Below are 15,012 nucleotides of genomic sequence, written 5' to 3' on the forward strand. Positions count from 1 at the left end.
GGACTTGTCTCATTGGCAATCATTAAACATCTCTTTATTTTTATATGGTGGGTACAAAATGTAGTTGTCTCATTGGCAATGATTAAACATCGCCCTTATTTTTATAAAGTAGGCCAGTTTTAAACCGAAAATTTTCCGTCGTAGTATTTTTTATTCTCAAATGTCACAAATGTATTATGGGACAATTTCCAACAAAGCTGCGACTTTTCTTTTTCGTGTAATTTAATTACTCAAATGTGAGCGTTACTTTTACTTAATATACATACTATAAATTTTATGTTTTTTTCTGGATTTACCTTTAAACTAAAAAAAAATAATTTTGAAGCCTAGGTTGTATAAGTAGTTGAATACGTGAAGAGCTTATGACCAAAAGGCACCTTTAAGAATGGCCAAATTCATCTTAAGGCAACTTGCCTTAAGCAGTTGGAACCGCTGAGCCGGATTTTAACGTGCTAGTTCACAAGGTAACAGTCCGCAGGAAGACATGTCACTTTACCTGGACACATTATTCTGACTCCGAGCCGACCAGTCTTTGCTCTTACTCCTAAATGCCGCGTGCTTAGCGGAGAAGCAGCAAATACCAATTTTAAAGTCTTTGGTTTTACCCGTCCGGGGTTCAAACCCACGACCTACAGCACTCGAGGCGAACACGCTACCACGAGACCACCCAGGCGGTCTTGTTGTTCTAATCATAGCAAAAACCGGCATGTTCCGTGGATGGGGATTTTTGAATGAAATGTCAAGTTCGAATTGACTAGATAATTTCTACGATAGAAGAATTTTAAAATTGTTCAGGAGATTTGACGTACTTGAAATGATGACAAAAGCGCGTATACATATCTTTAAGCCATGTTGGGACCTAATATCCTAGAGCCAGGTGAGCAATTATAAATGTTTGAATATGAATGACTGCACATGACTTGTAACTAGATCCTTCTAGTTGACAAGGTCAACAAAGACGACATTATTTTTGTGATTTATATTGTACAGGGAAGTAAATTAAAGAAATGCAAATAATGTATTATCACTTGTGAAGGTATTTTTAATATTGGCTGATGTACCCGACCTAAACAGTGTTTCTGTGTAGGCGATTGTAAGGTATTATATATAGGATCGGTACATTCATAAAGTTTTATGTTAATTAGCAAAAAGTTATACATAATATATATAATTTAAATATGAAATATGGGGAAACATTTAGACTGTTTTTGGTTAACGTCCAAGGGGAAATATTTCATGTCTATTCAAGGCGAGAACAATTTAACAATGAATCTATTTGGCGGGCTCTGATAGTTGGGTCGACCGTTTCCGGTGTAACGTACAACACTGTTCAATGGTTATGAATATTATTTATACGAACAAATATCTAATGTAAGATGACAATCTTTGAGAACTAGAAACAAACAGATACACGTCAGATATCAGGTACATTTTTGTGGTCATTCGACCACATAAATCTTTACTCTATGAAGACAATGACGAAGATGAAGACGATGACGAAGGCGAAGAAGAAGAAAAAGGGTCTTCTTAAGAAGGGGAAGACGAGGGGTCTTCTTCTGATCGGCAATAAAACCCTTGCCAAAGTGGGGCGTCCGTTTGGCTGTGCGGGATGTACAAGCACACAGCCACGTCCGGTCATGATCAGAACGGGGACGTTAAATCCGATGCCTCTTTTAAAGAAAGCGCCACGCGCTCTGTACGTTAAGAACCCTTGCAACAACTCATAAGAGGTCCGTAGGTGGCTTGTTGCAAGGCAAAAAAAATTTCCCTATCCAGATCCAATTTACTTTCATTTTTCTAGTAGCAGTCCAAATTTCCCGACCTTCGTCTCGAACAGCCTCTATTACAGGACATACTTATTGTATTCATTGTTTATTTGTTCTAGTCCTGAGCATGCATGAAATATTTGCAACTGGAGGTTAAGCAACTAACAATTAACCAATCAATCAAGCTGGACAGCATACAGTGCAGAAGGCAGAAGTCGATAATTTGCATTCTCAGTGTGTTACAGACATTTAAAATCTGTTAAAAAGTTAAAAAATACAGGAGGGGCAATACAGTTCATGTTGAAAATAGCAACAACATGGAAAAAACAAAAAAGATGAAATACAAACATCATTCAACAAAACAGTACACAGAAAACTAAAGATTAAGCAGCACGAACCGCACCAAAATCTTGACAGAACTAGATAGCTGGAAGAAGAACACACAGTTTCTGCTTAACTTGTGTCATCCGTCTTAATTGGTGGTCATGGCAAGCGAAAATCCGGTGATAAAGTGAAAGTGATAACTTTATTCATTTTGTATTGGACTGCATTCTTATTTTTATTTCTCATCAGGAATGTTGCAGACCTGTCATGTTATAAGAAATCGAGTACAACGCTGCTCGTCGACTTTATTCAAGAGACTTACGACTCAACAAATAAAAAAGGAAGGTATAAATATACCTAGAGACTTCAGAGGCCATACTGCATTTGCATTGTATAATGTCCTAACACAAGAGGTATTTATTTTATAAATCTTTTTTTTTTGTTATTATATTAAAACATGCTATATTGAAAGGAAACGGGGAATGTGTCAAAGAGACAACAACACGACCAAAGAGCAGATCTAGAAAACAGCCCAAAGCCAACAATGGCTCTTCAACACAGCGAGAAAATCCTGTACCCGGAGACGGGCTTTAGCTGGCCCCTAAACAATTATGTAAACTACATGTGTAGTTCAGCGAAAATGGACGTCATACTAAACTCCGAAACAACATATTTCTGAAATTCCATATTGTATTAATCACACTCACAATCAGTTTGAAAAATAAATAAAAACAAAAATCTAAAAACATTATTCGAATGCAAGCTTTTTTTTATTGTTTGATGAACCTTAATAGCTTTTAATTACATAATATGTATGTTTCATAGGAATCCGTTCTTTTGATTGGCCGACAACAATCGCGATGCATTCCAAAATTAAATTTTATTACTCAATGAAATGCAACATTCATGACTGCACGGGTTTATGACAACGCCACAACAGTTCATAGGAAAACAAACGAAAAGCTTAATAATAAATAATATATAAAAGGTAAATTCGTGGTTGTAGCATATTCATGTAATTATAATAATTGAATGTTTCTTTTTGTAATTTTATAGGATTATAAAAGCGTTGATCGTGAGCTTCATACAGAATGTTCGTTGGTCAACGCTTTCAAACCTCAATAAAATTACACAAAGAAACATCCAATTCTTAAATACAGTTTTTTTATCATATAAGGTGTTCATGGAATTACATAACCGTGTTCTCTGTCTTAATTTTGTTATACCAGCAATATCAACAGAACTTATTTCGTGAGTATATAACTTTGTACCTCTTGTTTTATTATTTCATGTAGACTCAATTCAAGTTTCGAAATAATGACATATCTTTTATTTCTATTTAATCCTTTCCCTTAAATGTATTCCTGAAATTTGTCAAGGTTATTTTATCGTTATAAGTCGTCAAATTCCGTATTGTTTTCTACATTATTTAGATATAAAAATAAGAAGATGTGGTATGATTGCCAATGAGACAACTCTCCACAAGAGACCAAATAACACAGAAATTAACAACTATAGGTCACCGTACGGCCTTCAACAATGAGCAAAGCCCATACCGCATAGTCAGCTCTAAAAGGCTCCGAAATGACAAATGTAAAACAATTCAAACGAGAAAACTAACGGCCTAATTTATGTACAAAATAATGAAATCTAGATAGATATAAGGAAATGAGGTATGAGTGCCAATAAGACAACTCTCCATCCAAGTCACAATTTATAAATTTAAACCATTATAGGTCAAAGTACGGACTTCAACACGGAGCCTTGGCTCACACCGAACAGCAAGCTATAAAGATTTCTACTTTTAGGAATGTAATAAGTATATTAAAGTGTCAGAAGACATCGGATACGAAGCTGCCAAAGTCGGAAAAAAGTAAGGACAATTATTTTAACAACAGCAGACAGTTTTTTTTGTTGAAAAGACTATTTCTAGTCATATATTTAATTTATACAGGTCACAACCAACACCAACAACATTTTGACTGAGTACTTAAAATAGGAATTGGTGATCGCCAAAAAAGAGAGAAAAACAAATTTAAAAAGGATACCAAGGGGTAAAATAAATCATCATAAACAAATCATTAGACAGACAACACCATTGTTAAAAGAATAAAGAAAATAAAGTCCACAGAACATTATACATTTTCAATGAATTGACCACGAAAAAACACTTCATCCTACATAAGAAGTAGTAGGAACTATCCATATTGATGTTAATGTTGATGTAGGCGGTGTTTTGGAGTCGAAATCGATGATGATAATGCTATTTAACGTCCAGCGGCAAGTTAAATGCATATTCAGGACGACAACATGTTAAAGTAATATAAATATCAACCCTAATTTGTACTTAACCGATACGCTGAGCCGGATTTGTCACATGATAGTTCACAAGTTACAATCCGGAGGAAGACAGGTGTCACCCTTCCCGGACTCATTATTCTGACTATTTTTTGTACATTACAACGGTATCACACATATCCTTGTTATTTGAAACTGAGATGCTCACCGAAAGGGGCTGTTCCAAGTCAAAAGCGTTGCGGGAAGTCAGTTGCCGCTTGTCCGCCTACGAATCATTTAAAGCTTCCTCTTTTTGTTCGAATTTAGTTTTGCATGGTTACGGGACTCATACGCCAAACCCTTGAAAATTTTTTGAGTGGCCTTTTTTACTGACTTTATGAGCTTCTTTTTTTAATTTCCAATTTTATTCTTGCAACAAATTCAAAGCGCATACGACGCATCTTACGCAGCTGTTTATTTAATAATTTGTAGCGAAGAGCAATATTATTTATTTCATCCCTCATCTATGTAAATTTGTATATCTAAAAAAAAAATGAATGTAGAGCAGGAGAGTCGAATATTTTTTACTTAATGTATGTTTTAAATTGCAAGTCAGATAGTACTAACAGATGTTAGACAGAGCTCACGATGTTTATTGGATACATTTGAAGAGACAAATAAAATCTGGAACAGAATAAAGCCGTATATACCTGCAACATGGCAAAACCGGAAAGTAATAGGCTTGAATGAAAGGTAATTTAATGTACCACATTTCTAGTGGTAAAATATTAGATACAAGTTAAACAAGTTCGTTGTATGTACAGTATTTTATTAAAGTCAAATTTTATATAAGAAAAAAATATGATGATTTGCAATTTTAAATTATCATTGAAATGCACATAATATATAATATTTTAATTAATGTAAGATTAAAACAAAGGATACTAATTATTTTTTACTTAAATCTAGTGTATTCAGATTGCTGCAGTCAATGTATTTCTATTTCCTGATTCCTGATTTATCATCAAATGAAAATCGGAAATGGGAAACCACTTACTTGTAAATACTAGTATATCATTCTTTTAATTCATGAACATAGGGCTTGTGATATGCGATCTTGTTCACTTTGAATTCTCGGAATAATACCAGGAAAGGTATGTACATCATCTGGACTATTTAATAACCTATTGCGTTCCAATCTGTTCTTTAGCATAGAGAGAACGTGCTTTCCAAAAGGATAAGAGTATTAGGCTAACATTCGATGGCTTTGGCTATTGTTTTAGGTACCTGTCAGTTATGTACAATGTACTTCTCATTTAGGCAAGTACTGAAATAATGTATCTTTGGTCTTCAAATGCCTGCATTTGAGAGTTCCCGATGAAGTTAAATCCAGAAAAATGCTTAGGACGCATCAAGTTTATAAAGTATTATTTTAATATACAGGGTTGATACCGCAACTTTTGGGTGCACCGAACTTAAAAAGACTTAGTGTTATTTCTATTTTCAGTCCGATAGGGACAATTTTTAAATTGCAAGACGTGTTGTTGCTCGCGTCATGTTTCCTGAACATAGACGAACATTTGCAAGAGGTCCATAAAAGACTTGTTTTGTTCATTTGAACACCTTTTTTAGTGCCAGTAAATAATTAACAGCTCTCCCAGTCCTTATCCTATAGATGTATATCTTATATATACATGAAATGTTTGCAACCGGAGACGGAGAAGATTTTTCACTTTCGATGTGTGTCGATAGAAGTAGCTGCTCGTTTTGAAAGAAGCAGACGCTTTTCAGTCTCGTATTTTATTTGAGCTAATCTTGATAGATATAGATAAGTTTTTATTGCATGAAAAAAGTTTACACATTCCAATAAACAAAAGCGAACATTGAAGGAGTGGAATAGCAGCTCTTCTTTTTTAGTTATAAACCTTGAATAAAATATGACTCGGAGTAAATATATAATTTCGTTAGCAACTATACATGATACTAAGAATTGAATACTTCTTTTTGTAATTTTATTTGGGTGTAATATATTAAAAGGTGGCACGGTAGTATTTACATTCCGGAATTTAGGTTGCTCTTTTGTGTACCCAAGTCAATGTATCTGAACAGTGTGATTGAACAAAAAATACAGTATCTACTGAACATACTTTTCCAAACTGAGGGTTGAATCAGGTGTAGAAAAATATGAAATAATTTTACATATAGGTGAAAATGAATTTTTGAGATTTTTTTTAAATTTTGTATTCACTGCATGATAAAAGACATAAACGCACTAGTGGCCTTAGGTTAATAAAGATAGCAAAAAGAGTAAACGGTCATCATAAATATTCAAATTAATTTTTGAATATTATAATGAAAAATACTTCAGTTAACTGTGTATGTAGAATTTTGGGCAGTGTTAGAAAGGGTTGAACATTCTAAAAAGGCTATCATTATCCCTATGGGCCAGGAAATACTACCGTGCCACCCAATAGCGTTGACCGAAGTACATTTTTCCGCGCTTCATTCTAAAAATGTGCGCACAGTCAACGCTTTTACTAAAAGAAACATCCAATACATTTTTTTTGCTAGGATCATGGTTTTTCTTTTATTTACCTGTGCACTTTATTGTGGAAGCTCGTGTCATCAGGAATGTTACATTTCATTTTGAAATGAAGGTTAATTTCAGAATGACGCGAGATTATATATATTTATTCGAGATAAAAGGCATGAATTTTGACACAATAAATTAAAATGACATACAGATATAGCACTAGACATGAATAGTTACAGATACTAAAATGATTTACATGTTTACTAAACATTATGATTTAAAAAATAAAATTATGGAAATTGTCATGATATTTTAATATTAGACTAGATTTTAATAAGTAAATTTTATAGACTAGATTTTCACTGCAGATTGCTGTTACCCAATCAAAATAACGTATATAATGAAACATACATGTAATGTAATTATTTAAAAATAAATATAGTCCATATAAGTCGATAGACATCTATTTCATGTATATATGCATATGCATTGTTTCAGTTTATAAAATGTATGTAGATATAGGAAGATGTGGTATGAGTGCCAATGAGACAACTCTCCATCCAAGTAACAATTTATAAAAGTAAACCATTATAGGTCAAGGTACGGCCTTCAACACGGAGCATTGGCTCACACTGAACAGCAAGCTATAAAGGGCCCCAAAAAATTACTAGTGTAAAACCATTCAAACGGGAAAACCAACGGTCTAATTTATATAAAAACGAGAAACGAGAAACACGTATGAACTACATAAACAGACGACAACTACTGTACATCAGATTCCTGACCTAGGACAAGGGCAAACATTTGCAGCGGGATTAAACTTTTTAATTGTACCAAACCTTCTCCCTTTTCTGAAACAATAGTATAACATCACAACATAGAAAGACACACTATAAAATATCAATTGGAAGGCTTAACTCAATCAAAAAACGTAAATTAACACACAATGAACGAATAAATTTGATCTGTGATACCTGAATGCAAACACACAGTCAATAAAAATTATAAGGGACAAATGATTAATTAAGGTCAAAAGTAAATAAACAGGTTTAAACAAAGTCAAAGTATGATACCACTGTGAAATGCCAAACAATATTCAGAAAATCATCACTTTTGAAAAAACCTGCGTCATATTGTGTTTTTTTAGATTACGATTCCTTCGATATGATCCAGGGGAATATTTCAAACCTCACTATGATGGACGATATGAAAGGGAAACTGGAGAAAAAAGTTACTTTACTATACAGGTGTATCTCAATGAGGTATATAAACATTGTATTTAGATGGTTCAAAACAAAATACTAATATCTCGAATTTATGTATATCAATACAGAATCATTTAACAACACGGATTTTTAAATAGCTATACTAACTGAGGAACATGATTCTTTTTTCTGCTGTTCATCTTTTCATACGATACTTTATTGTTTCAACCCGAAATTTTTCGTACGATAAGACCCGTGCTGCGGGAGCGTCCGTTGAATTATGTTCAATGTACAAAATGGTAGTCACGACTGGTTGGAAAGAGACGTGATATGTCTTTGGAAAGGGCAAAGCTCTAGAAATGCTTAAAACAAACTGCAAAATCTGGTTGAGGGGACTGCAAGTGATCTGTAGCAAGTTAAAAATTTTGTTATTTCCAACATATCCTCCTTTTACGGCCAGTGATAGTCTGAAATTACCGCCATTCGTACCTACTTAATATACCGGTAAGTATTGGTCATTTTGTTCAAGTCCAGAATATACGTAACGCTCTTATGAATTGTTTGGTGAATTTTATCTCTTTTTAAATCCTTTTTTTGTGTGATAGCTATTTGTACTAAAACAATATTTGGTTCTTGACTTTGATCCGAAAATGAGCCTGGAGTTATTTTTTTTATTTTCAAATGAAGAATGTAACGATGATAATTCAATTTGGTTAGCATTTGTACAGCTATGCGTTTCTTTGCTTTTTTTTGAAATTTGATTTATTTGGTTTTTTTTTATCTTGACTTATGAATATACAAAATATGTTGTTCAGACTCACAAGCACTTGTCTCTGAACTTTTCCCACCTCCTATATATCTTAAAAAATAATTTCAGAGACAAGCGCCTGTGTCCAGACTTCCAAGTTTTTCTATTCATTTCACAGGGTTATAAGGGCGGCAGTACTAATTTTCTCAGCAGAAATAGGAAGGAAAAGATGGAATTTGTACCAAAGTTGGGTAAAGCATATTTCAATACGTACAATTTTGAAAGGAAATAAAAGAAGAATTACGGAAGTAATCACAAAGACATATACATATACTTAAAAACAATCACAGTTATTAGAAAGGACATTTCAAAAATAAAATAAAATCATTCCGATAAATCAATGTTTTACGTAAAAATTAACAATGTCCAATTAACAAAACAAATCACAAAAAAAACATCAAATGTTCTTTGGTAGTGTATACAAATATAATTCAGTTTCGATTTTTGATGACACATGCAAATACCGTCAATGACAATTAGCAATTTTTTACAAGCTCTAAGATTATTTTACGAGTATAAAATTCTGATACAAAAAACAGATGTAACAAAGTAAGAACTCGCATTTCCTATTTTCTAAAGACATATTCCAAACACACATATCTATATTGTTGACAGTATGATGACCATGCAATATTAGTCTTTTTTCGTGGTTTGCTTCGTTAGGTTGCTGTCTCATTGACGTTTTTACACCACATCTCTTTTTAATTTGTCTCTAATGAAAGTTATTGATTGAATTGGTCATAATTGATCGTGCACACATCTTTAGAATGAAGCGCCTTCATACAAAATGTGCTTCAGTCAACACTTTTACAACCCAATAAAATTACAAAAAGAAGGCTTTTAGCATTAATTTCTTAAATATTTAATAAGTATATATTTATATTCCAGGTTGCATTTTGGTTTTTCAACACGACATGCTTCACGAAGGTTCCGAACTAATTTCTGGTAGAAAATATACTATACGTACAGACATAATGTATAGTTCTATAACAATTTAATGTTTATAAAAGTACTTTAATTTTGATGCATTTTTATAGCATTGCAATGTTATTAATATGAATTTTTTGAAGCACTGAAATAAAGTGAATTATAGTATTTGAGTTGCAACTTCTGATATACAGAAAATTTTATGAGGCATTTTCCTTATTGTTATCTTTATTAGCGGTTTTTAAAAGTACTTAAAGCTTTTATTAAGATACTGAGAGCATTCTATGTATATTTTGTATATGTGTTGTTTAATTGATATTTTAGGTGACTTTTGGTTACTAGTAATTTTGTCTGGTTGCTGTCTCATTGACGTATAACCCACAACTCCTGTTACGTGTATTCATATTGATATTTATAAATTAAAGATAAAAATATATTACTAGTATTGAAGTCTTACTATATAAGATGGACGTTAAATTCTATGATTTGGGTAGGGAGAGTTCTACCTCCTGCGCAGGTTAAAATTACTCCTTGAAATAACTCTTTCAGGATTTGTATTAGGCCTGTTCTGCTGTCGCAAGGCAACATTTTCTGTCGCTATTCAACTACCCTTCTTTTTTAGTGGGAGTCCGAGTATCCTGTCCTTCATCTATGAACCAGGTCTGTAAAACCTACGCGTTATATTTATTCTAAACTGATATTGTCTTGAAAATGCCTGAAATAGTTGACACTGGACGTTGATTAAACAATCAACTAACCATTTAATCAATCGAGTTTGACACCGAAAAGAATAGCACAATGGATGGAAATGAATAACTGCTGTTTTCCTTAAAATGAACTAATGCCGCGGTGACAATGAAATATATATAAATTGTTTAGTGAGTGTCAGAATAGATAATAATGAGCAAAATTACAAAAGAAAAGGGCAAAAATAAAATAGAGAATAATTAGGTAATATATTATGAAGAACAGAAAATAATGGGCAAAATAAATTAAAAATGTCTAAAATATTAATGAAAAAAGAAATGAAGGACCACCATCCAGACCCTCTTAAGTGTCAGACATTATCTTTAATGTTTAATAATGTTATGTTATGTTGTGGTTTGTGTACTGTTGTTTGTCTTTTTCTTTTTTTAGCAATGAAGTTGTCAATATAAAAAAGAAGATGTGGTATGATTGCCAATGAGACAACTCTCCACAAGAGACCAAAATGACACAGAACTTAACAACTATAGGTCACCGTACAGCCTTCAGTTTATTTTCGACTTGTGAGTTTGAATGTCCCTTTGGTATCTTTCGCCTCTCTTTTATACTAAAGGAAATGTTATCTTGTACAGTCTTTAAGTTTGTTTAGTTTAGTGATGAATTTCAAAAGAGGTAAAACAGTAAATGTTCTGAACTCGGAATTGAAGTTAACGTCCATCACAAACAGTCATATTAATAATAAAATTGAGAATGGAAATGGGGAATGTGTCAAAGAGACAACAACCCGACCAAAGAGCAGAAAGCAGCCGAAGACCACCAATGGGTCTTCAACACAGCGAGAAAATCCCGCACCCGGAGGCCGGCTTCAGCTGGCCCCTAAACAAAAATGTGTACGAGTTCAGTGAAAATGGACGTCACACTAAACTCCAAAACATATAAATGAACTAAAATTAAAAAACATAGACGACTAACAAAGGCCAGAGGCTCCTGACTTGGGACAGGCGCAATATTAAACATGTTTTGTGAGATCTCAACCCTCCCCCTATACCTCTAGCCAATGTAGAATAAACAAACAAACAGCAATACGCACAGTAAAACTCAGTTTAAAAGAAGTCCGAGTCCGATGTCAGAATAGGTAACACAGTTTATACTAAAAATAAATAAAACTAATTAAAATTATTTCTCCGCACTCACTCATTTTTTATGCTTGGTCTCTGCATAGGAACATCGAGCAGGTATAAAAAAGAACAAGTGCGGGTAAGTCAAATTAAAAAAAATAGACTGTCATATTTATTTACCATAAATTCATTATACACAGATTTTTTAGTAAACAAGTCTTTGTTCAAAATTAAAAACAAAAAAGAACCATGATCAAAATAGGAATTTTCTACTTTATTTGTTTCACTCAAAGAGCAATACAGAAAGTTGTTTATAATAATAGTTTATTGAAAATAATGCACTATAATACTCCAAAGGGGTTGATGGCATACACGAAAACAAAATAACACATTACATAATACATCACAAAAATAATTAAAAAAAGACACAAATTATGTACATATCATGCAGTTGTTGAATCCACTCTCCTCAGTGACCAGGACTTTTTATTAAAACCGTACTGGAATTTGTGTATAACGAGCATATATATCAATATAGTTTATAAGACATTTTTTAACAATTTTACATTATTTAATTCCAAATAATCTAAATGTATATAAAAATCTTGTATTTTCTATATTATTCTTTAACAAAATATTATTATCCTATCTGTGTGTTTTGAATTGTATAAGTTTTAGTACTTTTTTGTTATTGAAAAAGTTAAGAGTAGTTAAAAAGCTTTGAATGTTTTTCTTTTTTTTTCTTTTTAATTGTTACCTTTTGATTTGTGAAATTGCTATATTTTAAGTATTGGGGTGCCCCTTGAGGGTCCATGATTGGTCATTTAATTCTTGAATCCTTCATCTCTTGTATCTTGATTTCACTTATTTGTTTATAAACTGTATACTGATAGACATTATATATTTTATTGATTGTAACGTTTGATTAATATTAATAAACAATTCATTAGTCATGCTCTACGGATACATAAACACTTTCACATCTTCAAATTTTTACGGTAATACCGGAATATGATACATGTCCATCGATATTTTATATATGTATTGACAGCTTCGATGAACCGAATGAAATGCTTCATATTGTGTGCTCCACTGCCCATGGAGAATGACCTGATAATCTTTCTCACGAACACAATACTATATAAGTAAACCTAGTTACCTACACAAGTTTAAGCTGAAAAAGATATATGAATGATAGCATGAATTAAAGAGGTAAGCATTTACGCAAATTGGATAAAGATGTGTAAGTTAACTATCTTGTTTGCCAAATTTAAGATAATATATACACATGTCATACTTAACGTTACATTACACTGGGAGTGGCAAGTGTAATTAGAAAAAAATGTAGCTGCTCGATTGAATTTATGCACATATAAGAATGAAAGAGATTTTAACATACAAAATTTTTTTAAAACTTGACAAAGCTTCAGCGTAGTTGTATCAAAAACAATTGAAATTTCCATTGCTATAAATACATGTATACATGAAACTGAAATCAGGGTGTCACTAAAGACCGGAACGCGTACCTGAAATGACCCCGGTGAAGTTCTATGAATAGATTTATTCAAATAACAAGAACGTTTTTATTTTTCATTCGTTCGTTTGGGAAAGTTAAATAAGTTATTAAAATGGAAAATAAAATAATGGAAAATATACCAAAACTCGGACCTGAATGGGGAGAATACGAAAAGCCCCGAATGAACTTAAACTTCTACGGTTAGATTCATTCAATTTTGAATATTTTTTGTTGTCGTATTTTACATTGAATTTCCTATTAATTTGGATAAAAAAAAATATCATCGTTTTATTAAATTTAAACATTTTATTTAAAAGAAAACATGTTTTGATGGAAAAACTTGGAAACGGACAAGGAATTGTAAGACAGGAATATACCTGAACTACGATAGATTTATTCAAACTGAAAGAAACAAAACAGAAATATTAATTTCGTTCTAATTTGGATTCTGCCAAGAAACGGACCCAACATTTGTTAGAATCATACAATTTTTGACTTAAAATATTGTTGATGACAAAACTTGAACCTGAAAAATAAAAAAAAAAAAAAACTGAAAAGACCTGAAATTCATATATAGAGTAATCAAGGTAAATAACTTTTTTCATGTGTTTTCTGTCTAAGGACAAGTATAAATAGTTAACCAGATTTTTTTTAATTTCTCAGTTTAGGTCCAAGTTTTGGCATCCACAAAAATTACTATTTTTCTTTCATTTTTATAAAATATGAATTAAATAGAATTAAGACTATGTGTCTAAAGAACACTATGCCAGGTGTCCTATAGCCATTTTTCCCCATGCTAATTTTTTCCGGGGGGAAGAACTGGATCGATCCACTTTTTTCCCCCGGAAAAATTGGCATAATCCCACTTTTCCCCCTCAGTGTGATAGGGGGAAAACCAGGATCAGGCCTATTCTTCCCCCCTAGTAACACGAGCAGCTCATTTCCCCCCCCCCCCCCCCCCCTTGTAGTAAAAGAGGGACGAAAGATACCAGAGGGACAGTCAAACTCATAGATCGAAAACAAACTGACAACGTCATGGCCAAAAATAAAAAGACAAACAGACAAATAATAGTACAGATGACACAACAAAGAAAACTAAAGACTAAGCAACACGAACCCCACCAAAAACTGGGGGTGATCTCAGGTGCTCCGGAAGGGTAATCGTGTTGCTTATGTTATTACAAATCCGGTAAATAGTCTAATTCGGTAAGTCACATTCGTGAAAAGGGAAGGGTATTGTAGTTACGACATAAGGAACATATCCGATATCATCTGTGAAACGGTTATTCCATAACGGTCAACCAACTCGTGATGGCGTCCGTAAAATTTACGAAGGGATGATTTCAACTTCACCGTTTGGAACTCTTGGCTTAATAGCTTCCTTGTGAGCAGCAATCCTCTATCAAGGAAATCATGATAGGAAACACAAGCCCGGGAATATCGTATCAATTGGGGGATATATACACTGTAAAAATTGTGCTTAGAGCCTAAACATTTCCTAAACATGTTTAAGTCTAAACATGATTAGGAAACTGTTCAAATGCTATGCACATATGATTCCATTATGTCATCAATCTAAACATGTTTAGAATTGCAACATGTAATGCCAAACATGCTTAGAGCCTAAACATGTCGTGACCTTTGCGATTCGAAAATATACCACGTGATTGAGAACGCCGCATGTTTCCGCCTGAAAATGCACAACAAAGGAATGAGGAATTCAAAATGGACCAGGAGAGCCGATTAAAAACACAACTGAAACAGGCATATATATATATGGTTATGACTTCTATTGTAAGTACAAATTGTGTATATATTATCAAAATATAACTG

The 15,012-nt window shown here is 32.9% G+C and overlaps 2 protein-coding genes across 11 annotated transcripts in view; both read left to right on the forward strand.

The window, feature by feature from the left end:
* Positions 1-969: 969 nt before the first annotated feature.
* Positions 970-10,013, forward strand: LOC127704449 (uncharacterized). Of its 9 annotated transcripts, XR_007983289.1 has the most exons (8): positions 970-1,098; positions 2,340-2,503; positions 3,320-3,341; positions 3,899-3,963; positions 4,980-5,120; positions 8,048-8,162; positions 9,032-9,104; positions 9,802-10,013. XR_007983289.1 is itself a non-coding variant. In XM_052208534.1 (7 exons), the coding sequence occupies exons 2-7, from the start codon at positions 2,342-2,344 to the stop codon at positions 9,909-9,911; spliced, it is 666 nt and encodes a 221-aa protein (XP_052064494.1). In that variant the 5' UTR covers positions 970-1,098; positions 2,340-2,341; the 3' UTR covers positions 9,912-10,013. The 9 variants fall into 9 exon arrangements, 4 of the variants coding, with proteins under 4 accessions (XP_052064494.1, XP_052064513.1, XP_052064502.1 ...); XR_007983291.1 differs by lacking the exon at positions 3,320-3,341 and having other exon boundaries at positions 8,983-9,104; XR_007983290.1 differs by lacking the exon at positions 3,320-3,341 and having other exon boundaries at positions 4,984-5,120.
* Positions 10,014-12,474: 2,461 nt separating this feature from the next.
* Positions 12,475-15,012, forward strand: part of LOC127704119 (uncharacterized) — a 165,186-nt gene continuing 162,648 nt past the window's right edge. The window contains exon 1 of one of the 2 annotated variants that reach the window (XM_052208019.1): positions 12,475-12,875. The gene's annotated coding sequence lies outside the window, so the exon portion shown is untranslated. The remainder of the gene's footprint in view (positions 12,876-15,012) is intronic. The other variant, XR_007983152.1, reaches the window with a different exon arrangement.

The sequence above is a fragment of the Mytilus californianus genome, unplaced genomic scaffold, assembly GCF_021869535.1.
Source record: "Mytilus californianus isolate M0D057914Y unplaced genomic scaffold, xbMytCali1.0.p SCAF_1, whole genome shotgun sequence".
In the NCBI taxonomy this organism is placed as follows: domain Eukaryota; kingdom Metazoa; phylum Mollusca; class Bivalvia; order Mytilida; family Mytilidae; genus Mytilus; species Mytilus californianus.